This window comes from Entelurus aequoreus, linkage group LG06 (assembly GCF_033978785.1).
Source record: "Entelurus aequoreus isolate RoL-2023_Sb linkage group LG06, RoL_Eaeq_v1.1, whole genome shotgun sequence".
NCBI lineage: Eukaryota > Metazoa > Chordata > Actinopteri > Syngnathiformes > Syngnathidae > Entelurus > Entelurus aequoreus.
The window spans coordinates 63,454,363-63,482,086 of record NC_084736.1 but is presented as its reverse complement, the minus strand read 5'-3'; the positions used below and the strand labels follow the sequence as shown (position 1 = coordinate 63,482,086).

At 39.8% G+C, this 27,724-nt stretch overlaps 2 protein-coding genes and 1 non-coding gene across 4 annotated transcripts in view; 2 read left to right on the top strand and 1 right to left on the bottom strand.

The window, feature by feature from the left end:
* The first annotated feature begins 684 nt into the window (after window positions 1–684).
* On the top strand, window positions 685–4,623 carry tmem230b (transmembrane protein 230b). Its single transcript, XM_062049618.1, has 3 exons — window positions 685–947; window positions 3,946–4,068; window positions 4,137–4,623. The coding sequence occupies exons 1-3, from the start codon at window positions 852–854 to the stop codon at window positions 4,275–4,277; spliced, it is 360 nt and encodes a 119-aa protein (XP_061905602.1). The 5' UTR covers window positions 685–851; the 3' UTR covers window positions 4,278–4,623.
* Window positions 4,624–6,044: 1,421 nt separating this feature from the next.
* Window positions 6,045–27,724, top strand: part of igsf9b (immunoglobulin superfamily, member 9b) — a 61,746-nt gene continuing 40,066 nt past the window's right edge. For both annotated transcript variants that reach the window (XM_062051197.1, XM_062051196.1), the window contains exon 1: window positions 6,045–6,510. The gene's annotated coding sequence lies outside the window, so the exon portion shown is untranslated. The remainder of the gene's footprint in view (window positions 6,511–27,724) is intronic.
* On the bottom strand, window positions 19,849–19,930 carry trnal-aag (transfer RNA leucine (anticodon AAG)). Its single transcript has one exon. It is a non-coding gene; the product is annotated as a tRNA-Leu (tRNA).

The window sequence follows — 27,724 nt, the reverse complement described above, 5'->3', positions numbered from 1 at the left end:
TTAGTAGATTGCACAGTGCAGTACATATTCCGTACAATTGACCACTAAATGGTAACACCGGAATAAGTTTGTCAACTTCTTTAAGTCGGGGTCCACGTTTGTTACTTATGGACTAAGTACATCATATAAAAAGATTATTCTTAGTTTTTATTCTAATTAGGGTCCAATAAGCCCAAATAGCAAAGAAAAATAAAAGAAGCATGTAAACAAACAGCTTGGGCCTTAAGAGGTTATAAAGAAAAACATTTCAGACAGACAGGGAAAAAAATCTCTGGAATATCATCATCTGTCATATGATTTATTCGCAAAGCCGCAGCTTAGACAGAAACGTTATCTTGTGAGACTGAGCACATTGTGATCACAAAAGTGACCCCCTCAGGAAATGAGCATGCACACATATAAATCCTGACAGCAGCTTTTCAAGTCTGCAGCTCATTGTGGCCACTGGTCATCATTTCTGAGACTCGGTAGCGCCCTCTAGCGGGTGATTTGGAACCGTCCAGTTTACGCAACAACAACAACAACAACAAAAATATATCTATATATAAACAATGGCATTAATTTAAATAATATTTATTTACTGTTCACTTCTACAGTGTTTTGTTTAAAATATTATTAACGCAGTAAAGGTTGTTAAAAATATATAAAAAACTTCAGTTTATGCCAGCACTTCGCGCATGCGTACTAAAACACGGAAGCGCCTTACTTCGTAGATCGAACGCTATAATCTCATCTGTACGTATTTTGTGCTTACTTACTGCTAGTGACTCCTCTGAATGATGATATTTGCGTCGTCAATGTCCTTATAGACAACATTATTCAAATAAGCAGTAAACCGCTTTTAATGAAAGATGCCAGCTCGTAGCATCGTGTCCAACGGTATTCCCTCGACTAAGGTGAAGTACTCCAGGTTGTCCACTCATGACGACGGATATATTGATTTACAGGTAAGAGCGGCTTGCTATATGCATTATTTTTTTAGTTTGCTTTTTTTCCAAACATATCATAGAACTATATGTGTATGTACTGCCTTGAAAGTTAATTTGAAACGCCATTTGTTGGTGTACATAGTCACTGCTATTTTATTGTTTGCTTTATGATACCATAAAGAAGAGAATCATACCATCTCAAATCTTGAGTCATTAATCCGGTTGTATTGTTAAAAAGCAGTTACCTCAGGTTTGTACTATAAAAGTAGGTCGAGAAACTGGAGCTGTTATTTTTAAGTTATTTCTGCCATCTAGCGGCTCGTTTTCTAACTGAATTTTGGATACCGTATTGGGATTCATGGCTCTTTCAAGGGAGCCGGATCTTGGGGAGTCGTTCTTTTCAAAGAACCGCTTAAAAAGACATGGTTCTCTTTTCTTTTCTTTTTTTTATAGAAACAATCACCGGTAAAAATTATTAGATCATGTGTGGCCCGGAATAATTTAAATGTATACCAACATTACTCTATTGCAGTGGTTCTTAACCTTGTTTGAGGTACCGAACCCCACCAGTTTCATATGCGCATTCACCGAACCCTTCTTTAGTGAAAAATAAAATTTCAAATTCAAGACAAAGTTATATGTTTTTGGTAACATTTTAGTATGGGGAACATATTCTAAGTAACAAAGACTTAATTTAGAGTTATTTGGTTAGGGTTAGGGTTAGAGGGCCAGGGTTAGAGGGTTAGGGTTATGATAAGGCCATGCCGAATAAGGCATTAATAAGTACTTAATAATGTCTAGTTAAGAGCCAATATGTTACTAATTTGCATGTTAATAAGCAACTACTTAATGGTGAATATGTTCCCCATACATGTTACCATGTTTTTTTACTGGTGCACAAAATGAACTGTGCATGAACATCACCTTGTTCAAACAACAAAACCAACACAATGCATAAACTCACAACAAATTACACACCTGCAAATCAGTCTGACTTCTGCTGTTGCCGTATCCGTAATACGCCGATAGGGAGAAGTTTTTATTTACACGATGAGTCGGGTGTGTCTTGACCTCCGCCGAACCCCTAAATCCTACTCACCGAACCCCTAGGGTTCGATCGAACCCAGGTTAAGAACCACTGCTCTATTGGTAAGAATTATTCTGGAATATTGACTATATATTTATTATTTTCATTGTAAACATTCCATTAAGTCCATCCCTGTTCTTTTGACAGGGACGTCACTAATTTTCCTAAAAGAACAACAACTTTACATTTTACCAATACAGAAAAAATATACAAATTATAAGTAAGAATAAAATGTTTATAACAAATGTAAATAAAACTGGAAGAAGAATGAGCACATGATAAAAATGTGAATACAAAATCGTAATTGTGTGTACACGTGAACTATTTTACAAATTTTTTACACATCCACATCCAACCAGAAAAGCATGGCGGGCCAAGGGACAACTGTTAATAAAATAATACATATTTAAATAATTACTTAAATGTGTTCTTAATACATATTAATTGGTATTAAATATGGGGACGGCGTGGCTCGTTTGCCTGCAACTTGAGGGTACCTGGTTCGATCCCCAGCTTGTGTCCTTGAGCAAGACACTTCACCCTAAGTCCTGATTAGGGCCTTGCATGGCAGCTCCTGCCATCAGTGTGTGAATGTGGAAATAGTGTCAAAGCGCTTTGAGTACCTTGAAGGTAGAAAAGCGCTATACAAGTACAACCCATTAAATTATCATCAATGTATTTGATATAAAATTACATTTAATTATTTAATAATTGAATTAATCATGGATTTTATGATTTCATTATTTAATTGTTTGATGATTTACTTATTTGATGATTTAAATAATTATTGATTTCATTATTTCACAATTCAATGATTTATTCAATAATTTCGTTAGTACCACTTAACTAATTATTTAAAGATGTGTTTATTTGTGTATAATTTATACAAATAAAATAAATTGTTTGATGATTTAAATAATTATTGATTTCATTATTTCACAATTCAATGATTTATTCAATAATTTCATTAGTTCCACTTAACTAATTATTTAAAGATGTATTTATTTGTGTATAATTTATACAAATAAAATAAATTCTTGAAGCACTTTCATGGGCAAAATGGGACCCAACTAAATAAATATTTAAATAATGACATAATGTCACTAAATGTGTGATTCATTTATTGAATCATTAATCAAATCTTTAAACTAAAATAAAATATTGAAATAATTAAATGATCAAATCATTCAATGTCATTTTACATTATATAAATTAATCACATATAATTGATACTTTTTAAATGCATTTAATTCCAATTATAATGAATTATGACTCATTTATTTAAAGATTTATTTATTTATCATTTATAATTACCGACGCTGCCTCTGCATGTGCATAAAAAAACAGCTCCCAAATAAACGGCTCGATTCTCATTATTCACTTAAAAAAAACATTTAAAAGACTTGATTCGTTCTCAAACGTCACATCGCTAATACATCTGCACAATCTGAGGAGCAGCTCTATTCAATATTAAAATTTTCCAAAAATGGTTTTAATTGACACTGTCATAGAAGTATTATTCTGAAAATAAAAACACGTTTATAATTGTAGCCAAGCTTTTTTTAAATATTTTGACACTCTCTTCCAATAAGGTAAACGTCACTATTAAATCGCACATGTTTTGAATATGCACATCAGGAGTCTCTGGTAAGTGTATTCGTACGGCATTTTTCCTTACATATGATAACCCACATTGCGTGACAGACTCTTTTAGAAAACTACTAAATTGATCACTTAGCACGTAATGTACATGGAAATACACTCCCTAAAACAAAACACTTTGGATCTATTTGTTTCTTATATGTACTTCTTCTAGACATATTGAATTTGACTTCATTACGCATACTCCAATATTGTCAGAATGCCCCCGAGACAAGCAGTTAAGTGTGAGTTCAATGTGTTTTAATTCGATGTTGTCTTTGTTTACAGTTCAAGAGAAGCCCACCCAAAGTCCCATACAAAGCCATAGCACTCGCTGCAGTCCTCTTCCTAATCGGCTCTGTGTTAATCATCATTGGCTCTCTTCTTTTGGCTGGATACTTTGGTGTTACTGTAAGTATAATAATTGTCACAGATATGTTATATTGTATTGCATTGACATGTTTTTCTCTGTCTTTCAGCACTCGGATCGTACCATTCCCGTCCTGATCATAGGAATCCTTGTGTTTCTTCCTGGAATTTACCACCTGCGAATAGCTTACTGTGCATCTAAAGGATACCCGGGATACTCTTATGATGATATCCCAAACTTTGATGACTGAAGTGCTTAATGCTTTTTTGAAGGCATTTTTCTGATGTAAATCTGTATTTGAAGAATGCCTTTTAACTTAATTGATTATTTGTTTATTGTATTATAGAATAATCATATTGTACCCCCGCTGATAGAAGACTAATTTAGATATTGCCTGATTTGTGCATTTGTATTATTTCCCATAGTAAACTCAGACACCTGCAATTGGATGTATGATTCATTTTTGTGGATTGCCTTTATATCAACCACATTTTGGGGAATTTGCCTTCTTTCTTAGTTTTTGTTGCGTGCCAGAGTCTCCAACCCTTTTTCTTATGAGAGCTTATTTTGCAAAATAAAATTGGCAGAGAGCTGTTCATTTTTTAATGCTTATTTTTATATATTATTTCAACCCGAACAAGGGGAATAACCTTTTTTTTGCCAAAGCATTAACAAAAAGTTGGTATCTACAACTCACATTTTGATTTAAAAAAATGGTTAATCTGCATCTTATATTTCAGTATGTATTTCTTTCTAGGGCAGGTTTTTATTTAGCACTACAACTCACATTTTGATTTTTAAAAAATGGTTAATCTGCATCTTATATTTCAGTATGCATTTCTTTCTAGGGCAGGTTTTTATTCTTTAGCACAACAACTCACATTTAAAAAAATTTAAAATGGTTAATCTGCATTTTATATTTCAGTATGCATTTCTTTCTAGGGCAGTTTTTTATTCTTTTGCATTACAACTCACATTTTGATTTAAAAAAAAAGGTTAATCTGCATCTTATATTTCAGTATGTATTTCTTTCTAGGGCAGGTTTTTATTCTTTAGCACTATTCGAGCTACTTTGGAAAAAAAATTGTGAAAAAGTGATGTTTATTTAAGAAGCAAATCCCAATTCAAACAATTTTTTGTGTCATTTATAATGTCTAAATTAAACAGTCATGAAAGTTTTTAACAAATGTTTTTTGACCCTTGTCTAGTGGAATTACTGCCCCTAAGTGGTAAGGCGATGTACTGCACTACACTTGTTTACAGTGGACATGTCAAAGAAAAAAATACAGTTTACCCCATTTGTGAAAACAACCGAGCTAATCTTAAGTCATAGAGAGATGTTAAAAAAATGCTACGATGGAAACGTCGGTGATTGTGAAACATGAATATTTAAGACTGGATGCTTTAATTGTAGACTGATCAATGGGGGTGCTTGTAATTCAAACAAATGTAAAATTATGTGTGCCTCGTTAAAATGCTATTTCTAACCATCAATGTAGATGTGTTGTCTGCTTCAAAATATTGTTTTACGTTACGTTAAATACTAGGATGAGTTTGAATTATTTTCAGTACAACCTTTTAGTTCAAATGTGTGTTTTGATTTTGAAAAGCTTATCACTCGGCCTTTATGCCGACTTTTAGTACTTTCTAGCATGGAGTCTTCCCCAATTGTTCCCACCTTTTGTTTGAGGCGCCCAAACAGTGCTGCATGAAGCATACGTTGAATGGCAACCCTGGAACGGAAGTAGTTTCGTTTGTATGGCATAAAAGCATTTCAAGTCGAGATAAAAAGGTTCTGTAAAACATAAAGACACACAGTACGTTTTAGATATCCTTGAAATATAGTTACGTGACAAATATCAATATGGTTGTACTGTATCATGGCAAATAACACAGATATATTTTTACGGGATTAGCATTATTTTGAAATGTCCAACCGGAAGTGGTTTAGACCGATTTTGTGTGATTGAGGTAGGAGCGGGAGGAGGGCTGCATGCTAATAACAGGAGGAGGCTGGAGTCTATCAACATCAAGCCGAACGTGCTGCGTGCTTTTCCCCCCCGTTTAAACATGCGGACACATGCAGGCAGGTCGTGATTATTTCCTCTCTTAAGTCGTATTTTTGGCCGTCAGTCATGATTTTAAGACGCTTTCACCATCTTTAAATAAGTGGAAAATACGTAAATAAACTCTGGCGAAGTTTACATGGACTTTAAAAGGCGTAATGCTGGACTAAATGTTGATGGAATTCTGATAATTTTTTGACTGATCATCTAAAGGACTAATTGCTTTGAGTGTTTTCTTATTTTTGGATGAAAATGTGACGACCTTCCTGAAAGTAGTTTGGAATTTTTAAAAGGTTTTGAAAGTTGTTTTGCCAAAAAGAAGCATGAACTGAATCTGCAAAAGGAGTCTGAAGTGAGAACATCCATGGACTGAAACGTTCAACTTTAAGCTTCAAGTGCTAAAGTGCCTCCAGCAAGGTAAGCAGAACAAATGATACCTTATTATTTTTTACCAAACAACCCTACTTTGCTTAATATTTCATTAGTGGAAAACTCTATTATGTTTATTATTCATTATTACATTCTCAACTGCAGCATTCTTGTTTTCTTGTTAAATGTGTTATTTTAGTCTTTTCACCTACACACACAAGTGTCATAATAATGAGCAAACAATTAAATGTAAGTTATTTCTGCAACATTTGTTTATGTTTATAGAGATATGACCCACCTCTGAGTTTGATGTTGTAATACCAGTGTAGTAGTTCAATACTTTGTCCCCTGGATAGAAATAGTCATCTTTTCCAGTTGGCTGCATCAGACAAAAGGTGTGCCTGTTTTGGTTTCCAGGGGGTCTGTCTGGGTGGTGGAATAGAATAGTATGTAGGGGTGAAGATATATGGGCTTGCCTTTTCACACCTGCTGCAGCACAGCACCTGAAGTACTGTTTTGCTTTTATATTTAATACAGGGACACCCTCCTGTTTGCTTTTGTTCATCTTGTGAGTGTGTGACAGTGGTGGGGGAGAATGTGCTACCAAGAGACTCCCATCACTCCGGACGCCTGTAATCCTTTGTGTTCTACCACAGGATTTTATGGGGGATGCTGTTTGACAGTGTTGAGCTCTGGCAAACACAGACTTTCATGTCCCACATGTTGTCTTTTTGTGATCGGCAAACCGCAACAAAATGCAGGGTCCATGTGAAAACCTCTAAGTGTTCCATATAAAGTTCTTCTAATGCCTTACGGTTTTTAAATCAGCTAAAGAGCAGTTTAGTCATGTCTGCTGTTCGGAAATGTCTTATCTCTAGATTTTCTCCTTAAGTTCTCCTCATTATCATGTCGGTAAAGTAGCTTAATAGGACTGAGCTGACCCCAGGGGTTTGGGAGCAGGTGGGGACAAGGACCAGTGGAATTCTCTACTCTCTTGTCACCGCTTGACTTGCAGTAAATTCACTAAACAGGATATCAAAACGCCAAGCTGTCAATTTATTAGGTGTGTAAAGATTAATCAATATATCGATTTATATTCCTAAAATTCAACTACTTAGATCTGTGCTCAACAAGTTGGCCTTTTGGAAGACAGGTATCGATCCAACATCATTTAAAAAAGGCATTATATCCATTTTATCAATACTACCCGAGAGGGACAAGTGGTAGAAAATGGATGGATGGATAGAAGGACAACTTTGGTTTTAAGAACGCACAGACTTTATGCGAAGTTTAACATTGTTAATGATAAGGACGTTAAACGTTACTTAAGTCATTAGTCATTAAAACAAGAATGGCGGATAGCTACAGTGGCCGAGAAAGGTCACAACAAAAGACAATCGTAAAGCAACAACACAACAACTTTCAGCCAAAGCACGATTGCAAAAGCCACGACAAATACAATTGATTGATTGATTGATTGAAACTTTTATTAGTAGATTGCACAGTTCAGTACATATTCCGTACAATTGACCACTAAATGGTAACACCCGAATAAGTTTTCCAACTTGTTTAAGTCGGGGTCCACGTAATCAATTCATGGTAATTGCCACAACACAATAATATAAAGCCGCAACACAACTTTAAAGGGGAGCTGCACTTTTTTGGGAATTCTGCCTATCGTTCACAATCATTATGTAAGACATGACGACGGAGGGATTTTTTAAATGCATTCTAAATATTTTAAAAAATGCCATCAAAAAGTCCGCTTACTGCGGAGCCAATGGGAGGTCCTACATTTCGTCCATAAAACCCAATAAATAGCCATTCAAAAAGAGCCAGCAATACTCCATTTACATTGTGTGACTTGAATATTAACCAAGTATTAGTGATATTGTTATTATAAGCGCTAACGTAGACAAACTATTTATAGCGGCGCGGAGATCACAAGCTTGTGTACAATTTTGACATGATCGACTGGTGAGGTGTTTCCTCCCTTCCTTGCTACCTGGAAGATTATTGTAGGTCATAAATCACGCATCTCAGCTGGATAGAAGAAGACGTATTCCGATAAGTTGGTACACTTAGACAGCCGATTAGGACCCGGAAATGGCGAGAACAGCCCGAAAAAACACTTGGGTCCACCCACCTTTTTTTTGTTATGATTACGAGTCATTCTTCATCTCAATGGGAATATATGAACATCCTAGCAGTCGGCATCCAGCAGACCATGTAAAGTAAGAGATGTTTTATTATGTTTGTTGGCTCTCATAAAGTCTGCAGTGAGCAATAATCAGTGATGTAAAAAAAAAGTGAATGTCACGATGCGTTTTTTAATTAATGCATCGTGTATGCTGAAAATGATTAAAATATGTAAATATTACATATTATTATAAATGTGCCCGTTACTACATTACATATATACTTACATCATGTACACTGAACAAAAATATAAATGCAACACTTTTGTTTTTTCTCCAATTTTTCATGAGTTGAACTCAAAGATGTTAAACTTTTACTGTACAAAATACCTACTCCTCTTGAATATTGTTCACAAATCTGTGTTAGTCAGCATTTCTTCTTTGCCAACATAATCCATCCCACCTCACAGGTGTGGCATATCAAGATGCTGATTAAACAGCATGATTATCGCACAGGTGTGCCTTAGGCTGCCCACAATAAAAAGCCACTCTGAAATGTGCAGTTTTATCACACAGCACAATGCCACAGATGTCGCAAGTTTTGAGGGAGCACTCAGTTGGCATGCTGACTGCAGGAATGTCCACCAGAGCTGTTTCCCATAAATTGAATGTTCATTTATCTACCATAAGCCATCTCCAAAGGCATTTCAGAGAATTTGGCAGTACATCCAACCGGCCTCACAACCGCAACCCACATGTAACCACACCAGCCACATCCAGCAGGTGCACCTCCATGATCGTCTGAGACCAGCCACCCGGACACCTGCTGCAATAATTGGTTTGCATAACCAAAGAATTTCTACACAAACTGTGAGAAACCGTCTCAGGGAAGCTCATCATGCTCGTCGACCTGACTGCAGTTCGTCGTCGTAACCGACTTGAGTGGGCAAATGTTCATATTCGATGGCGTCTGGCACGTTGGAGAGGTGTTCTCTTCGCGGATGAATCCCGGTTTTCACTGTTCAAGGCAGATGGCAGACAGCGTGTGTGGCGTCGTGTGGGAGAGCAGTTTGCTGATGTCAGTGTTGTAAATCGAGTGGCCCATGGTGGGGACGGGGTTATGGAATTGACAGGTGTATGTTATGGACAACGAACGCAAGTACATTTTATTGACGGCCTTTTGAATACGCAGAGATACCGTGACGAGATCCTCAAGCCCACTGTCGTGCCATTCACCCGAGACCATCACCTCATGTTGCAGCACGACGATGCACGGCCCCATGTTGCAAGGATCTGTACATAAATCCTGAAAGCTGAAAACCTCCCAGTTCTTGCATGGCCAGCATACTCATGTCACCCATTGAGCATGTTTGGTATGCTGTGGATCGGCGTATACGACGGCGTGTTCCAGTTCCTGCCAATATCCAGCAACTTCGCACAGCCATTGAAGAGGAGTGGACCAACATTCCACAGGCCACAATCTACAACCTGATCAACTTCATGCGAAGGAGATGTGTTGCACTGCTTGAGTCAAATGGTGGTCCCACCAGATACTGACTGCTTTTCTGACACCACCCCAGACCCCCAATAAAGCAACACTGCACATTTCAGAGTGGCCTTTTATTGTGGGCAGCCTAAAGCACACCTTTGCGATAATCATGCTGTTTTATCAGCATATTGATATGCCACACCTGGGAGGTGGGATGGATTATCTTGGTAAATAAGAAATGCTCACTAACACAGATTTAGACATATTTGTGAACAATATTTGAGAGGAATATGTCCTTGTGTATATACTAAAAAAAATTACATCTTTGAATTCAACTCATGAAAAATGGGAGGACAAAAAAAGGGCTGTGTTTATATTTTTGTTCATTATATAAAACCTTACTGGAGGTGTTTGGATGTTTTTTAAGGGCTTTATAGGCAGAATAGAGCGGTGTCCATAGGCATTGTAAGCAGACTTTTGATCGTATTTATTTAATATTTAGAATGCGGAAAAAAAACAAACATCCATCGTCATGTGCTTCAAAATCTTTAAATGATGTTAGAAAAAAATATTTGGAACTTTGCCTGTAATTTACAATCCCCATGAGAGACAAGAACATACGTCTTTTTTTTAATGCATCCACCCCTCTTTTTTTCTTCGCGAGGATTATGAGTCATTCTTCATCTAAACGGGAATATCAAAATCTTAACAGGTGGCATCCCAGTGAGAGCAGACATTGTACAGTAATTGATGTTTTATTATGTTTGTTGGCTCTCATGAAGTCTGCCATGAATAGTAGTGTTGTTATTGTTGAAGGAAAAAGCGAACGCTGTGATGTGTTTGAGAATTTTATGCACTGTCGTATGCTTAAAATGAGCAAAATACGTAAGTATTACATATTATGAATGTGCCTGCTACTACATTACATACAGTATATACTTATAGGATGTATATAAAACCTTAATGGAAGGTTTTGGATGTTTTAAGGGCTTAATAGGCAGAATAGAGCGACTCCCATAGATTTTATTAAAATTGGACATTTGATTGCACTTATTTACTCGTTAGAATGCATAGAAAAATAAAAACATACAGTCGTGGTCAAAAGTTTACATACTCTTGTAAAGAACATAATGTCAAGGCTGTCTTGAGTTTCCAATAATTTCTACAACTCTTATTTTTTTGTGATAGAGTGATTGGAGCACATACTTTTTAGTCACAAAAAACATTCATGAAGTTTGGTTCTTTTATGAATTTATTATGGGTCTACTGAAAATGTGACCAAATCTGCTGGGTCAAAAGTATACATACAGCAAGCTTCTGGCAAGTGTCTGGTTGAATTTTTGACCTCTCCTCTTGACAAAATTGGTGCAGTGCAGCTACATTTGTTGGTTTTCTGACATGGACTTGTTTCTTCAGCATTGTCCACACATTTAAGTCAGGACTTTGGGAAGGCCATTCTAAAACCTTAATTCTAGCCTGATTTAGCCATTTCTTTACCACTTTTGACGTGGTAAAGGAATAAACTTTTGACCACGACTGTATGTGAGCTTGTCTTGCATAAGGATTGTGAATGATATTCAAAATTCCAAAAAAGTTTTGTTTTGCCGGCAGAACTAGCTGAAAAACAAAACAAGTTATTTATGACTGAAAAAGAATTCACACTTGACTTAGTTCATTAAACCGTTTTCAACTTTCTGTCTCAGCCGCTTTGGTCCGTTGGCGTAACTTATCCGCTGTCACTTCCGTCGCGTCTTCAATGTCGTGTTTTGGCTTTTTGTTGTGACTTTTGCTATCGTGCTATAACTGAAAGTCCTTGTGTTATGGCTTCATGTTGTTGTGTTGTTGTGTTTGCATTTGTCGTGACTTTTCTCTGCTATTGTCGCGGTTTATATTCGAGTACCTTGAAGGTAGAAAAGCGCTACACAAGTAAGTATAACCCGTGTTAGAATGAGAGTAATAGCAGGTCAAACCACTGCTCATTTAACCTGAAAAGATTTGGTTGCACTTATTTTTTCAGGTAAACAAACTGTTAATTGAACCTGAAAATATGTTGATTGCACTTTATGTGTGATATTAATATTTAATTTTTTATGTTGGAAAAACTAGAGCAAAAGTAGCAGGTAAATGTACTCTTAAAATGTTGGTTACCGTACTTCAATAAAAAAGTTATTGAATATTGACAATGGGAGCTGAAAAGGTTTCCTCCTATTAAAGGGTCTTTTTGCAAAATTTACACAGATGTCTAGAGGGTGCTAACTTTCCAAGGTATTTTAAACAGTAAATCCTGCCCTCTTCCGGCTTTTAGGGCGTAATGACGTAGGGCGTATCATGTACGTACGTAACTAGAGATGTCCGATAATGGCTTTTTTGCCGATATCCGATATTCCGATATTGTCCAACTCTTAATCACCGATTCCGATATCAACCGATACCGATATATACAGTTGTGGAATTAACACATTATCATGCCTATTTTTGTTGTGATGCCCGCTGGATGCATTAAACAATGTAACAAGGTTTTCCAAAATAAATCAACTCAAGTTATGGAAAAAAATGCCAACATGGCACTGCCATATTTATTATTGAAGTCACAAAGTGCATTATTTTTGTGTATATTGTAGCGTTCTGAAAGAGTCAGTGCTGCAAGGGGTTCTGGGTATTTGTTCTGTTGTGTTTATGTTGTGTTACGGTGCGGATGTTGTCCCGAAATGTGTTTGTCATTCTTGTTTGGTGTGGGTTCACAGTGTGGCGCATATTTGTAACAGTGTTAAAGTTGTTTATACCTCTACCCTCAGTGTGACCTGTATGGCTGTTGACCAAGTATGCTTGCATTCACTTGTGTGTGTGAAAAGCCGTAGATATTATGTGACTGGGCCGGCATGCAAAGGCAGTGCTTTTAAGGTTTATTGGCGCTCTGTACTTCTCCCTACGTCCGTGTACACAGCAGCATTTTAAAAAGTCATAAATTTTCTTTTTGAAACCGATACCGATCATTTTGAAACCGATACAGATAATTTCCGATATTACTTTTTTTTTTATTGGAAATTATCGGTATTGGTTTCAAAATGATCGGTATCGGTTTCAAAAAGAAAATTTATGACTTTTTAAATAATTTCCGATATTACATTTTAAAGCTCCTCTCTGAGCTGCCACCTTACCGTGGTAGAGGAGTTTGCGTGTCCCAATGATCCTAGGAGCTATGTTGTCCGGGGGATTTATGCCCCCTGGTAGGGTCTCCCAAGACAAACTGGTCCTAGGTGAGGGATCAGACAAAGAGCAGCTCGAAGACCTCAATGAGAAATAAAAACTATGGACCCAGATTTCCCTCGCCCGGACGCGGGTCACCGGGGCCCCCCTCTGGAGCCAGGCCCGGAGGTGGGGCACGATGGCGAGCGCCTGGTGGCCGGGCCTGTCCCCATGGGGCCTGGCCGGGCACAGCCCGAAGAGGCAACGTGGGTTCCCCCTCCAATGGGCTCACCACCCATAGCAGGGGTCATAGAGGTCGGGTGCGATGTGAGCTGGGCGGCAGCCGAAGGGAGGGCACTTGGCGGTCCGATCCTCGGCTACAGAAGCTAGCTCTTGGGACGTGGAACGTCACCTCGCTGGGGGGGAAGGAGCCTGAGCTAGTGCGCGAGGTGGAGAAGTTCCGACTAGACATAGTCGGACTTACTTTGATGCACAGCAAGGGCTCTGGAACCAGTTCTCTCGAGAGGGGCTGGACTCTCTTCTACTCTGGCGTTGCCGGCAGTGAGAGACGACGGGCTGGGGTGGCAATTCTTGTTGCCTCCCGGCTCAGAGCCTGCATGTTGGAGTTCAACCCGGTGGACGAGAGGGTAGCTTCCCTCCGCTTTCGGGTGGGGGAACGGGTCCTGACTGTGGTTTGCGCTTACGCGCCAAACCGCAGCTCAGAGTACCCACCCTTTTTGGATTCACTCGAGGGAGTACTTGAGAGTGCTCCCCCGGGTGATTCCCTCGTTCTACTGGGGGACTTCAACGCTCATGTTGGCAGCGACAGTGAAACCTGGAGAGGCGTGATTGGGAAGAATGGCTGCCCGGATCTGAACCCGAGCGGTGTTTTGTTATTGGACTTTTGTGCCCGTCACAGATTGTCCATAACGAACACCATGTTCAAACATAAGGGTGTCCATATGTTCACTTGGCACCAGGACACCCTAGGCCGCAGTTCCATGATCGACTTTGTAGTTGTGTCGTCGGATTTGCGGCCTCATGTTTTGGACACTCGGGTGAAGAGAGGGGCGGAGCTTTCTACCGATCACCACCTGGTGGTGAGTTGGCTGCGATGGTGGGGGAGGATGCCGGACAGACCTGGCAGGCCCAAACGCATTGTGAGGGTTTGCTGGGAATGTCTGGCAGAGTCTCCTGTCAGAGAGAGTTTCAATTCCCACCTCCGGAAGAACTTTGAACATGTCACGAGGGAGGTGCTGGACATTGAGTCCGAATGGACCATGTTCCGCACCTCTATTGTCGAGGCGGCTGATTGGAGCTGTGGCCGCAAGGTAGTTGGTGCCTGTCGTGGCGGTAATCCTAGAACCCGTTGGTGGACACCGGCGGTGAGGGATGCCGTCAAGCTGAAGAAGGAGTCCTATCGGGTTCTTTTGGCTCATAGGACTCCTGAGGCAGCGGACAGGTACCGACAGGCCAAGCGGTGTGCGGCTTCGGCGGTCGCGGAGGCAAAAACTCGGACATGGGAGGAGTTCGGGGAAGCCATGGAAAACGACTTCCGGACGGCTTCGAAGCGATTCTGGACCACCATCCGCCGCCTCAGGAAGGGGAAGCAGTGCACTATCAACACCGTGTACGGTGAGAATGGTGTTCTGCTGACCTCGACTGCGGATGTTGTGGATCGGTGGAGGGAATACTTCGAAGACCTCCTCAATCCCACCAACACGTCTTCCTATGAGGAAGCAGTGCCTGGGGAATCTGTGGTGGGCTCTCCTATTTCTGGGGCTGAGGTTGCTGAGGTAGTTAAAAAGCTCCTCAGTGGCAAGGCCCCGGGGGTGGATGAGATCCGCCCGGAGTTCCTTAAGGCTCTGGATGCTGTGGGGCTGTCTTGGTTGACAAGACTCTGCAGCATCGCGTGGACATCGGGGGCGGTACCTCTGGATTGGCAGACCGGGGTGGTGGTTCCTCTCTTTAAGAAGGGGAACCGGAGGGTGTGTTCTAACTATCGTGGGATCACACTCCTCAGCCTTCCCGGTAAGGTCTATTCAGGTGTGCTGGAGAGGAGGCTACGCCGGATAGTCGAACCTCGGATTCAGGAGGAACAGTGTGGTTTTCGTCCTGGTCGTGGAACTGTGGACCAGCTCTATACTCTCGGCAGGGTCCTTGAGGGTGCATGGGAGTTTGCCCAACCAGTCTACATGTGTTTTGTGGACTTGGAGAAGGCATTCGACCGTGTCCCTCGGGAAGTCCTGTGGGGAGTGTTTAGAGAGTATGGGGTATCGGACTGTCTGATTGTGGCGGTCCGCTCCCTGTATGATCAGTGCCAGAGTTTGGTCCGCATTGCTGGCAGTAAGTCGGACACGTTTCCAGTGAGGGTTGGACTCCGCCAAGGCTGCCCTTTGTCATCCATTCTGTTCATAACTTTTATGGACTTTTTTTGGTGGCTGCAGGATTAGGTCTCTGCTTTTTGCAGATGATGTGGTCCTGATGGCTTCATCAGGCCAGGATCTTCAGCTCTCGCTGGATCGGTTCGCAGCAGAGTGTGAAGCGACTGGGATGAGAATCAGCACCTCCAAGTCCGAATCCATGGTTCTCGCCCGGAAAAGGGTGGAGTGCCATCTCCGGGTTGCGGAAGAGACCCTGCCCCAAGTGGAGGAGTTTAAGTACCTCGGAGTCTTGTTCACGAGTGAGGGAAGAGTGGATCGTGAGATCGACAGGCGGATCGGTGCGGCGTCTTCAGTAATGCGGACGCTGTATCGATCCGTTGTGGTGAAGAAGGAGCTGAGCCGGAAGGCAAAGCTCTCAATTTACCGGTCGATCTACGTTCCCACCCTCACCTATGGTCATGAGCTTTGAGTTATGACCGACAGGACAAGATCACGGGTACAAGCGGCCGAAATGAGTTTCCTCCGCCGGGTGGCGGGGCTCTCCCTTAGAGATAGGGTGAGAAGCTCTGCCATACTGGCGGAGCTCAAAGTAAAGCCGCTGCGCCTCCACATCGAGAGGAGCCAGATGAGGTGGTTCGGGCATCTGGTCAGGATGCCACCCAAACGCCTGCCTAGGGAGGTGTTTAGGGCACGTCCGACCGGTAGGAGGCCACGGGGAAGACCCAGGACACGTTGGGAAGACTATGTCTCCCGGCTGGCCTGGGAACGCCTCGGGATCCCCCGGGAGGAGCTGGACGAAGTGGCTGGGGAGAGGGAAGTCTGGGCTTCCCTGCTTAAGCTGCTGCCCCCGCGACCCGACCTCGGATAAGCGGAAGAAGATGGATGGATGGATGGACATTTTAAAGCATTTATCGGCCGATAATATCGGCAGTCCGATATTATCGGACATCTCTATACGTAACACATGCTTTGCATTAGCTTTGGGTGTTGTTAGCTAATAATAGCGATTTGGGTAGCTAGCATTAGCTGTCATTGAATGTATATTCAGCAATATAGGACACTTCAGCTGCAGAATGTATTTTATAAGGCTAAAAGTTACTGAATCGATTTCAACTCACTTAATCGTTTTGGATCGTATCGTTCTAAATAGACTAATATCGTCCCTGAATTCAATCTGCAATGTCAAATTATGATTCAAATCAAATCATTGTTAAAGCGAATCCTTACACCCCTCCTCTTAATTTATTTGTATTATTTATACGTGTCATTGTTTGTATAGTAGGCTCAATTGCTGCCAGTGAACTTAATATTGAAAACATTCAATCCTTTCTCATTAGCCCTTATTGATGGACCCTGCGGCTTCACGCATTAGACTAGCAGAAAGTGCTGCGGTAATCCATAAACAGCCGGCTTTCCTGCTCACGAAACCAGGGTTCCACCACGCGTGTGCCCACCGCGTGCTTAGTTCATTTCCTTTTGTTCAAAAAAATGAAATAAATCATTGAAATTATTTAAGTAGGTTTCTGTGCCAGGGAACATCACCAATGATTTGATTGGTGTGAATTCTGGTCCAACCAGTCATGTTTGGATTGATAGTTCACAGTCGAAGAATGAATGCACCAATTGTGCACTCAAACTTTACATTATTTGACATTTTTGATGTGAAGAAGGTGGTGGACAGTGGCATGGTGGTGCAAGCTTGTAAATCATAAGGTGCTCACATTACATTTTCTACAATTAGGGTTTGTTTAAAGAGGGTTAAAATGGGACCAGAAGTGGAGGTTTTAGTTTCTGATGAAAAAATGCAATTCCAGTGTTCACTCCCAAAAAACTCTTACAGGGACAAAAAGACTGAGATGGCAGATTTTTATCCTGTTATGGTATATAGGGATGTAGGTAACAATGGTAAAACTCCCAACAGTTAAAGTTAAAGTACCACTGATAGTCACACACACACTAAAGTTAAAGTACCAATGATTGTCACACACACACACTAGGTGTGTTGAAATTTGTCCTCTGCATTTGACCCATCCCCTTGTTCACCCCCTGGGAGGTGAGGGGAGCAGTGAACAGCAGCGTGGGCCGCACTCAGGAATCATTTGGTGATTTAACCCCCAATTCCAACCCTTGATGCTGAGTGCCAAGCAGGGAGGTAATGGGTCCCATTTTTTTGTAGTCTTTGGTATGACTCGGCCGGGGTTTGAACTCACAACCTACCGATCTCAGGGCGGACACTCTAACCACAAGGCCACTGAGCCGGAGGTAACAGTTCCCATTTTTATAGTCTTTGGTATGACCTGGTTTGAACAGTATTACCACTTTGAATTAAAATGATCGAAAAACCGTGACAGAAGACTGCACTTTAATAAACTCACTGGCTGACTAACGCCAGCTTTTTCCCCCGCTTAAATGCTTACATGAAAACAAGAGACATTAACCTCTTTCCCCATTAAGAAACAACAAACCCCAATCTAAACTTATATGAACACATTGCTGTCTGAGCAACTAAACTATTTACTTGTGCACATTGAACCTACAAGCTGAGCTCTCTTAGGACAGAGTGATCGTTCTATACTCGGAGGAATACAAGACGGAGGTGTTTTTACAGTGTGTTCAAGGACCACTGAACAGAGTAGGACGCCACAAGGAATATTAAATAATAATAATAGATTTAATTTGTTACACACTTTTCATTGAAATAAATATTTAAGTGCTACAGTACAAACCAATAGTTAACACAATAAAAGCAGAGCCATTAAAAAAGTTAAAGTACTAAGACTAAAACACTATCAGTGAAACATAAGAAACACAAAATATGCAAAATAGTGGGTTTTCGAACTGTGTTCATTTTAGTTATTTAAAGAAGAATAACTTGGTAAAAATATTTAAATTGGGTATATATGTACTTTTTGAGCACATTCAACAATACCGCGTTATCATTTTGGTCACGATAACTGTAATAAGAAATTTTCATATGGTTACATCCCTGATAGTAGAGGAGCAAGGCAGTCAACAACGGGTTTAATCATTTAGTTTACCTTGAATGTGACTTTTACATACAGTATTAGTATTAATGTTTTATTCGAGACTGCTGCCCGACTTACAGAAGTACAAAGTATGTCACTTGCAACTTCCAAAGTCCGACCTCAGACGTTACAGTCAAACGTAAACAAGGACTGCAACTAAAAAAAATACAATGTTTGTCAAGAGAAAATGTGACATTCAGCAATGCAACCATACAAGGAATAATTTGCAGGTTTTTTTTAAATACAGTTTTTTTTTAAAATACCTCGGTTTTCAAACGCCACTCAAAATAAGCCTTCTCCGTTATCGAATGGCCAAATATTGTGAGTAACAAGCTAGTGCCGTGTATTATTCCGCTAAATCGAGTGCCCAAACAAATAAATCCAACATGGCCCGAATGCAGCTGAGATAGGCTTCCCGAAAGGGTCAAGCGGTAGAAAATGGATGGATGGATGGATGGACGGATGCCAGCACTTTGATAAAGTAGGTGTTAACCTCGGTAAGTCTTCACTAATGTGTAAATGTTCATTAATCCATTTCATTCTTTGTTTTTATGTATTTCGCATTGTTTTCAGAACGTAAAACTAAAATAATTTCCTATAAAAATGTGATTTGTGTTAATATTTTTGGGTGTCTGGAACTGATTAATTGGGTTTACATTATTTATTGTGAGGAAAAATTGTGTTGTTTTTTGTTGTATTGCTTTTGGCACAAATTACTGACGAAAACTGAGGTACCAATGTACATTCTACTGAGTAGCTTTACACCAGTTACCATGCAAAGCCGGTTTCTACCACGTACTGTATGTAGCTTGAATGGGAGAGAGGCCGTGCCAGCAACTTGAGGGTTACAGGTTCGATTCCAGCTTCCGCCATTCTTCCGCCGTTGTGTCCTTGGGCAAGACACTTCCCCAACCTTGCTCCCAGTGTCACCTACACTGGTGTATGAATGTGCAGTAATCCCTTGAAAAAGAGATTCTTAATCCCAAATTTGATTCTATCCTGGGTAAATAAAGGTTAAAAAAACCCCAAGTGAGAATAGATCCTATCCCGAATAAGTTTAGATGTTTTATTGTTGCATTTATACTTGATTGTTGTGATGCAAAATTAATCAGTTTTGGATCCTGAGAGGAAATAGGGGAAGTTGGCCTGGGGAAAATTAAATTTGGCAGCGGTGGGATTCGAACCCACGCCCCCAAAGAGACTGGAGCCTTAATCCAGCGCCTTAGACCGCTCGGCCACGCTACCTTGAGCAAGTCATATAGTTACCTGTCAATGTCCGGTCTGATATAAGTTGTTTTAGGAGTACGTCCACTTCTTTTGTAATTATACTAAATATATTTGACATTTGACAATAGCAAGAGAGTAGGTGCTGTTTGTCAATACTTCTATCTGCCACTTCTTTTATGCACCTGTGAAAGTGTTGACTTAAATAATACTTGCCTTCCCCCGCCAAGCTGGTTTACACTAACACTGCAGTCTACGTCAGGATTAACAAGGATTAAAAACAAAGTAATGCTGCTGCTTAACAGAACAGTCTCTGTCACTAGTGTCAATCATTGCTGTGCCTTGGAGACACGCACGCACGCACGCACGCACGCACGCACGCACGCACACACACACACACACACACACACACACACACACTCACACTTATGGGAAGTACAGACAAAAGCAATGTGCCACCTAGTTTCAAGCCTCTTGTATGTTCATGATTCACGACAATTAAATAATCATTACCTACTGCTATTTCCTCTATATGTATCTGATCATGGTGCGACGCCACGGCGAAATAGAAGCCGCCACACCTTAAAAAGGAGCATCTTTTACGTGGAAACAAATTAAAGTAATATGCATATATACAGTCGTGGTCAAAAGATTACATACACTTGTAAAGAACATAATGTCATGGCTGTCTTGAGTTTCCAATAATTTCTACAACTCTTATTTTTTTGTGGTAGAGTGATTGGAGCACATACTTGTTTGTCACAAAAACATTCATGAAGTTTGGTTCTTTTATGAATTTATTATGGGTCTACTGAAAATGTGACCAAATCTGCTGGGTCAAAAGTATACATACAGAAATGTTAATATTTGGTTACATGTCCCTTGGCAAGTTTCACTGCAATAAGGTGCTTTTGGTAGCCATCCACAAGCTTCTGGCAAGCTTCTGGTTGAATTGTTGACCACTCCTCTTGACAAAATTGGTGCAGTTCAGCTAAATTTGTTGGTTTTCTGACATGGACTTGTTTCTTCAGCATTGTCCTCACGTTTAAGTCAGGACTTTGGGAAGGCCATTCTAAAACCTTATTTCTAGCCTGATTTAGCAATTCCTTTACCACTTTTGACGTGTGTTTGGGGTCATTTTCCTGTTGGAACACCCAACTGCACCCAAGGCCCAACCTCCGGGCTGAGGATTTTAGGTTGTCCTGAAGAATTTGGAGGTAATCCTCCTTTTTTATTGTCCCATCTACTCTCTGTAAAGCACCAGTTCCATTGGCAGAAAAACAGGCCCAGAGCATAATGCTACCACCACCATGCTTAACGGTAGGTTTGTGTTCCTGTGATTAAAGGCCTCACTTTTTCTCCTCCAAACATATTGCTGGGTATTGTGGGCAAACAGCTCTTTCCTCCAGAAGGTCTTATCTTTGTCCATGTGATGTCAGATGAAACAAACATTTTGCTGTTTGGCCACAATACCCAGCAATATGTTTGGAGGTGAAAAGATGAGGCCTATAATCCCAGGAACACCACCCTACCGTCAAGCATGGTGGTGGTAGTATTATGCTCTGGGCCTGTTTTGCTGCCAATGGAACTGGTGCTTTCCAGAGAGTAGATGGGAATTGGAATGGGAATTATTGGAAACTCAAGACAGCCATGGCATTAAGTTCTTTACAATTCTATGTAAACTTTTGACCACGACTGTATATAGCCTATTATTTACGGACTATTGACTGGTGCTGCAAAAAAAATGTGGCCACTGAAAAACAGCAAACTGAGCATATCAGTAATCTTGAAATATAAAAACGCCAAAGTATTTTTCAACTTTCATTCTATTGTTCCTGTTGCTATGGAGACATTTGTAATTTTTTGAGTGAAGTTTTCCTTGTAAAATCTAGTATGTTTATATAAGAGTAGCTGAAAAATAGCTTCCGCCACTTGAAAGACCAGCTGGTATACAGCCTGTGTTACATTGTACAATGATAACAATTAAATAGAGTAAAACGATATGACAAAAATATGTTAATATTAATTACTAAAAACACAGACTTGTTTTTAAATGTATGTAAAAAATGGTTAGCATTAAAAAAATAATATATATACGGGTGGGTTCGGGTTCGGGGGTGTGGCGCGCCCCTCATTGCCTCCTCGGCCGGCACAGGCTCCGGGGACTGCGGTTTGGGGGCCTGCCATTCCCGTGCAGAGACCTCGCTGAGGATGTAAGGTTTTCAGTTAAAAAAAAAAAAAAAGATTTAATTACATTTTGTTTTTATTGGAAGCGGATTTGGTGGTCAGTTGTCTTCACTTCCAGTTTGTGTGGCGTCGCGTGGGTTTCGCTTCCTGTTGGGCGGGGTCCGTGCCCGTCTGTTCCGGCCTTGCGCTGTGGGGTCTGTGTCGGTGGCTTGATGCGTGGGCAGCGCAGCTCTCTTGTTTGGTGTGTGGCTGGTCTCCATGGTCATCAACAATTATGCAAATTACACGATGATGTCACATTGACCACGCCCACAGCCACACCCCGACCCCCACATGTATATTGGCAAGCTGGGGGAAACCTGCATTATTAAAGAGTGTATTCAAGTGTGATAGCAGAGATTCATATGGAGGGACACCAGCTGTTGTGACATCCAGAATTACTGTCAAACTTGATGTGAGCACAAATAAGGTTGTTTTTATTAATTCTTCATTTTTAATGAGGTCGCACTTTACTGGAGATTGTTTGATACAGTGCATTGTGTTGAGCTCGTTTTTGGAGATCGGTAGCAAGGCTAAAATAAACAAAACCTTAGATTTGAGAAAACAAGCATCTGCAGAGGTCGAGCACAGCCCAATATCCAGGAACGCTAGAAATATACTGTATATAGTAAACACCAACTTTCATAGAATCTCAGTAAACACAATAAAACGCAAGAGTATAGTATAGTGTAAAGTGCTAATTTCTCACTTACTGTGTTGATGTTCTGTACATGTGAATGGTTGTTGGTCCCTATGTGCCCTGCGTTGTAGGCTGTCTGTTGCTTGTACTGAACTAGGATAGGTGAAAGGACCCATAGAGTCCAGATAACCAACATTTGACTAACACATCCTCTTAATGTATGTCGTGCTCCTGAAAATTAACCTGACAGTCATTTCCTAAAATATCAATTCGTTTTTCAGTAATGGGTATATAACTAACTGGACTTGGACTTCCCCCTTTCCATCACTAGACTGGATATGTCACCACCTCTTATCGATATTCATTATCAATGTATCAGTACTCTTACATGTATGTAATTTGTGGAAATAAAGATGTGAAAAAATGCATTTTAAGTAGCATTTCTATTAGCACAAGAGATTGAACACCTTCAACATAATGTACTGTAATATCTCAGAGCGGGGAAGTCTTTTATCAACACATGTTTTTTAGGTCTTAAACAAGTCAAATATGTGTGTTTTGCAAGGTGAAATGCAGTTATGTCATATTCTTGTAAAAAGCACACAGATCCGTCGCTGTGTTTCTACTCATCACAATTACACTCAGCTGGAAATATTCTTTCTAAATGGCATTCATGTGCAGAGAACATACCTTTTACATTTCATTTCATTTTTATTTATCTCCTTCATTGATGTGCATTTTTGATCGATAGACAATTATACCACAATTATTCAATTATACAGTTACACACCAATGCCTGAGAAGAAAAGTCTTATATTTTCCTGCCCCCTTCAACATAATACGTAGTCTTACTTAATGATATCATATAAACCAACAATTGCATCCAAATATAACGAAAACAAACAAAAAAACACACACAAAAACACAACAAGTGCAAAACTTCATGAAGTACAAACCGAACAAAAAAAACAAAATAAGTAATATACACCTCACGGGATGATACAAAACAAATACAAAACCAGGCAAAAAATAAGTAAAATAATAAATATAAAGCAAAATGTAAACACTTATGGCTGTCCATATGATTTTATTGTTCTGTCTTTATATATTTTTTTCAATTGGAATATATTTTTACAATCTTTTATCTCATTGTAAAGAGAATTCCATAGTTTAACCCCCACCACTGATATGCACATTTGTTTTAAAGTTGTCCTTGAATACTGATGTTGGAAATGACCTTTTCTTCTATGCTCTTCATTCTCACAAGTGATGACAAACACTTTTAGCCTTAAACATGACACATAATGTCTGTAACGCTGCTGCCCACTGCTCCCCTCACCTCCCAGGGGGGGATCAAGGGAATGGGTCAAATGCAGAGGACAGATTTCACCACAACTAGTGTGTGTGTGACAATCATTGGTATTTTAACTTTAACTTAACTTAACTTTACTAGCTCCTGTAATTTCAATAAACCCGAATTAATAAATAATATGTTAGTGTGTTCTAAGTAATCTACTTTATGAATAATCCTTATAGCTTATAACATCAAATATCATATTAAATATATCATATAAATCAATACAATCAATTAGCATGTAATGTGGGAGTGCACTTTGTAACAATAGGAATTGTTATTTGTATTTATGTTGCACACGGACGTATTTGAGTGACGGACCGGAAGCCATACTGAGGTTGACTGCTACGGATATATGTGTGTGTGTAGTGTGTATTATATAAATAAAAAGACTTAGAGAACAAATGTAATGCTTGATCGTCCAGTTTTAGTCATAAGACAGAACTTGAGTCTGTTATATTTTTCAATCCAATCTTCGACCAAAACCTTTCTTCTTCGAAGTTAGAATCATCAAAATGGTCGCTGCAAATTACACTTCTCTCATTTGGTCTGTCCTATTTTGCGTGAATCAATTTGACTGGAGATTTCCCGTCTTTTCTCTTATTTCCATAATTTGAAAATGTATGCAGGCTGAACCCCTTTTTTAGTTGTATTGCTACAACCTGCAACAATGCATCTGTCAGACATACTTGATCATTTCTACAAATCCTGCACAAAATTAACGTGATTCTGGCTGAAGATGCAACCAAAACACATACTATGCAATACAACATTGCGTCCAGTCTTCTGTGGGTGACGTCAGCAGGCTGATTCAGACCCGCCCACATTTTGAAGCTGAAAGTAGCCTTTCCAAAATTAAAGATTTAAGGTTTATTATCATTGTCATTCTCCATATGTTACATACTGTGAACTGAGCCTAAAATCACTACCGTGTCTATTTTTTTGTTGGGGGATACCTATAGACATTATGAAATTAAATTATGAAATAAGTGCCACTGCCAATGTTGTCAGCATTAGAGGGACCCTTTAATGTTCAAGTAATGGATGACCACGGTGCCAGATGTCCTCGATTTGTCTCACCATTTGATCTCTAATTTGATTAGACTACTGTACTAACACTCAGAGCAGCAGGGTAGGATTACTTGAGGTGCCACAAATGTACCAGCCATAAGGCTAAGTCATGACTAGATCCAAAGCAATTTGTGTCAATGAAATCCAGTGAAACATGGGCGCACATTCAGCACATGCTGCAGACACCCAGCAGGTGTATTACTAGCTGCTGTGCTATGTGGGGTTTTTTTAGATTTATTTACATTGCCGTTTGGGACTTTTGCGGGGCCTATGAATGCTTTTGTCACTAGCTGTACATTAGAAAAATATAAAGCTGGCTGACTTCAAGGCCTGGCTCTTATTTAAGACCACCTTTGTCATTTAAGTATCCCCTTACTCAACTGTGTGGGGTAATAACCTGGTTGTCTCTGGTGCAGACAGAGCCTGCAGGGCCTACCTTTCCGTTCCCACACTCCCTTCTGTGGTGATCTGAAATGAGACTGGTAATGTCTCCACCACTCACAAGTCTTTTTTAACCCGTTTGCACTGCACACCAAATCTGACGCAACCCGCCAGCGGAAGTGGATACTTCATCACAACATCTGGTTTTGGTGAGCAAAGTCTATTTTCGATGGCCAACTTTTCGGTGCATCGCTAGTCAACAGTGCGTAAATAATAGGCTATATGTAATATATGAATATTTATTTTGATTCCTAAGAAATAGCGATTGTTGAAGGACCGGAATTGACGCTGTTGGCATTTTTGCTTACATGTTGCATAAGTTATTTACGTAAGTGAGTTGAAAAATAAAGCTAACGTAAATCCGAGTTGCCTCTACTTAACAGCTATAAAAAGATTACAACACTCCCAAATATGTTACACTACATAAATAATTTCATACATTATATTACTTTCATTTATTTTCACGTAAAAAACTTTTTTTTTTAAGGTGTGTCGACTTTTATTTTATTTTGTAATAGTAGTAGCGACTTCCTTGTTCATTTACGGAATCCAGCCAACCTTCTTAGTTTTCACTTTATTTAACGACGCATGCAAGTGATGTTAAGGCCACACCGGGGCCACATTGGGGCTTGTGCACATTTAAACTGGGATCTGATAAATGTCACATTTTACTTGCAGTGTAAAAAGTCAGCTGGAAAAAATCCGATTTAGAAAAAATCCGATTTAGAAAAAATCCGATTTTGAAAAAATCCGATTTAGAAAAATCTGATTTGGGCGACTTTGGCCTTCAGTGTAAACGTAGTCTTTGAAAAAAAATATTTCCTCAGCATATTTTTGTGGCGCTGTTTTTTTTGGTGAGAAGCATAAAAAAGTCAGCTTTTACAGGCAATGTAAAAGGGGTTATTGACATGCCTTATAATTAATAATAATAATAATAATGGATTAGATTTATATAGCGCTTTTCTAGACACTCAAAGCGCTTCACAGAGAAGTGGAAACCCATCATTAACTCATCAATCAATCAATCAATCAATGTTTATTTATATAGCCCTAAATCACAAGTGTCTCAAAGGGCTGCACAAGCTACGACGACATCCTCGGTTCAGAGCCCACAAAAGGGCAAGGAAAAACTCACAACCCAGTGGGATGTCAATGTGAATGACTATGAGAAACCTTGGAGAGGAACTCATGTATGTTACAGTCAAGTGCAAGGGGGATTAGAGGCATCCGTCAGCTGTTTCTTTGCAAGCTAATTATTCCAACTGCCACTTAGTAGCCCTAAAATCCTACACACACCTGCTTTCAAATAACAACAACATTCTACTTTTACCTGAAAAGACTATAATGTGATAAGAGGGTATTATAACTGTACGTAGGGACTTGAGGGGAAGTTGGGAGCTCGTTTGTGTTTAAAAAGCAACAACTCAAACACCAATTTGATGCAGAGGACTTCAAGTGTGGCTGCAGCTCCTCTTGACATTCTGTTGACGCTTAATTAGGTTAGGCTCAATTCTTGTTTTTAATGCACATTAGCAGATGAAATCAGTTGGGAAAATGTTGCTATGCTGGCATGTGTATAGTTGTGTTTTCAAATGTTTTTAAAGTACCGTATTTCCCGGACCATAAGGCGCTCTGGATTATAAAGTGCCTAGCTGATGAGGGGGTCTATTCAGGTCTATTTTCATACAAAAGGGGCACCGGATTATAAAGGCATTAAAGGGGTCATGTTAAGATTTAAAACACTCTCCTATGGTCTACATAACATGTAATGGTGGTTCTTTGGTCAAAATGTTGCATAGATTATGTTTTACAGACCATCTTCAAGTCGCATTCTGACCATCTCTTCAGAATGCACCGTTTTGTGGGTGGTCTTATTACGTGGCTCCATTTTGACAGCGTCTTCTCCCCATCATCTTTGTAGTAGCTTTCACAGCGAGTCAACTGACAGATATAAATTAGAACTGTACGCTACTTTGTATTAGAAATGGCAACAGCAGTGGATGAATGCCCCATAACAAGAGGATGGAGAAAAAGAAGGCGTAAATGTTAAATGTAAATGTCTAAACAAATTGCCAGATAATAT

What these genes read in the sequence shown, in the direction of transcription:
- tmem230b (XM_062049618.1), top strand. Translation starts at nt 852, where the DNA reads ATGCCAGCTCGTAGCATCGTGTCCAACGGTATTCCCTCGACTAAGGTG. An exon ending in ACGGATATATTGATTTACAG is followed by an intron (nt 948 to 3,945) that starts GTAAGAGCGGCT and finishes CTTTGTTTACAG; the next exon opens with TTCAAGAGAAGCCCACCCAA. An exon ending in CTGGATACTTTGGTGTTACT is followed by an intron (nt 4,069 to 4,136) that starts GTAAGTATAATA and finishes TCTGTCTTTCAG; the next exon opens with CACTCGGATCGTACCATTCC.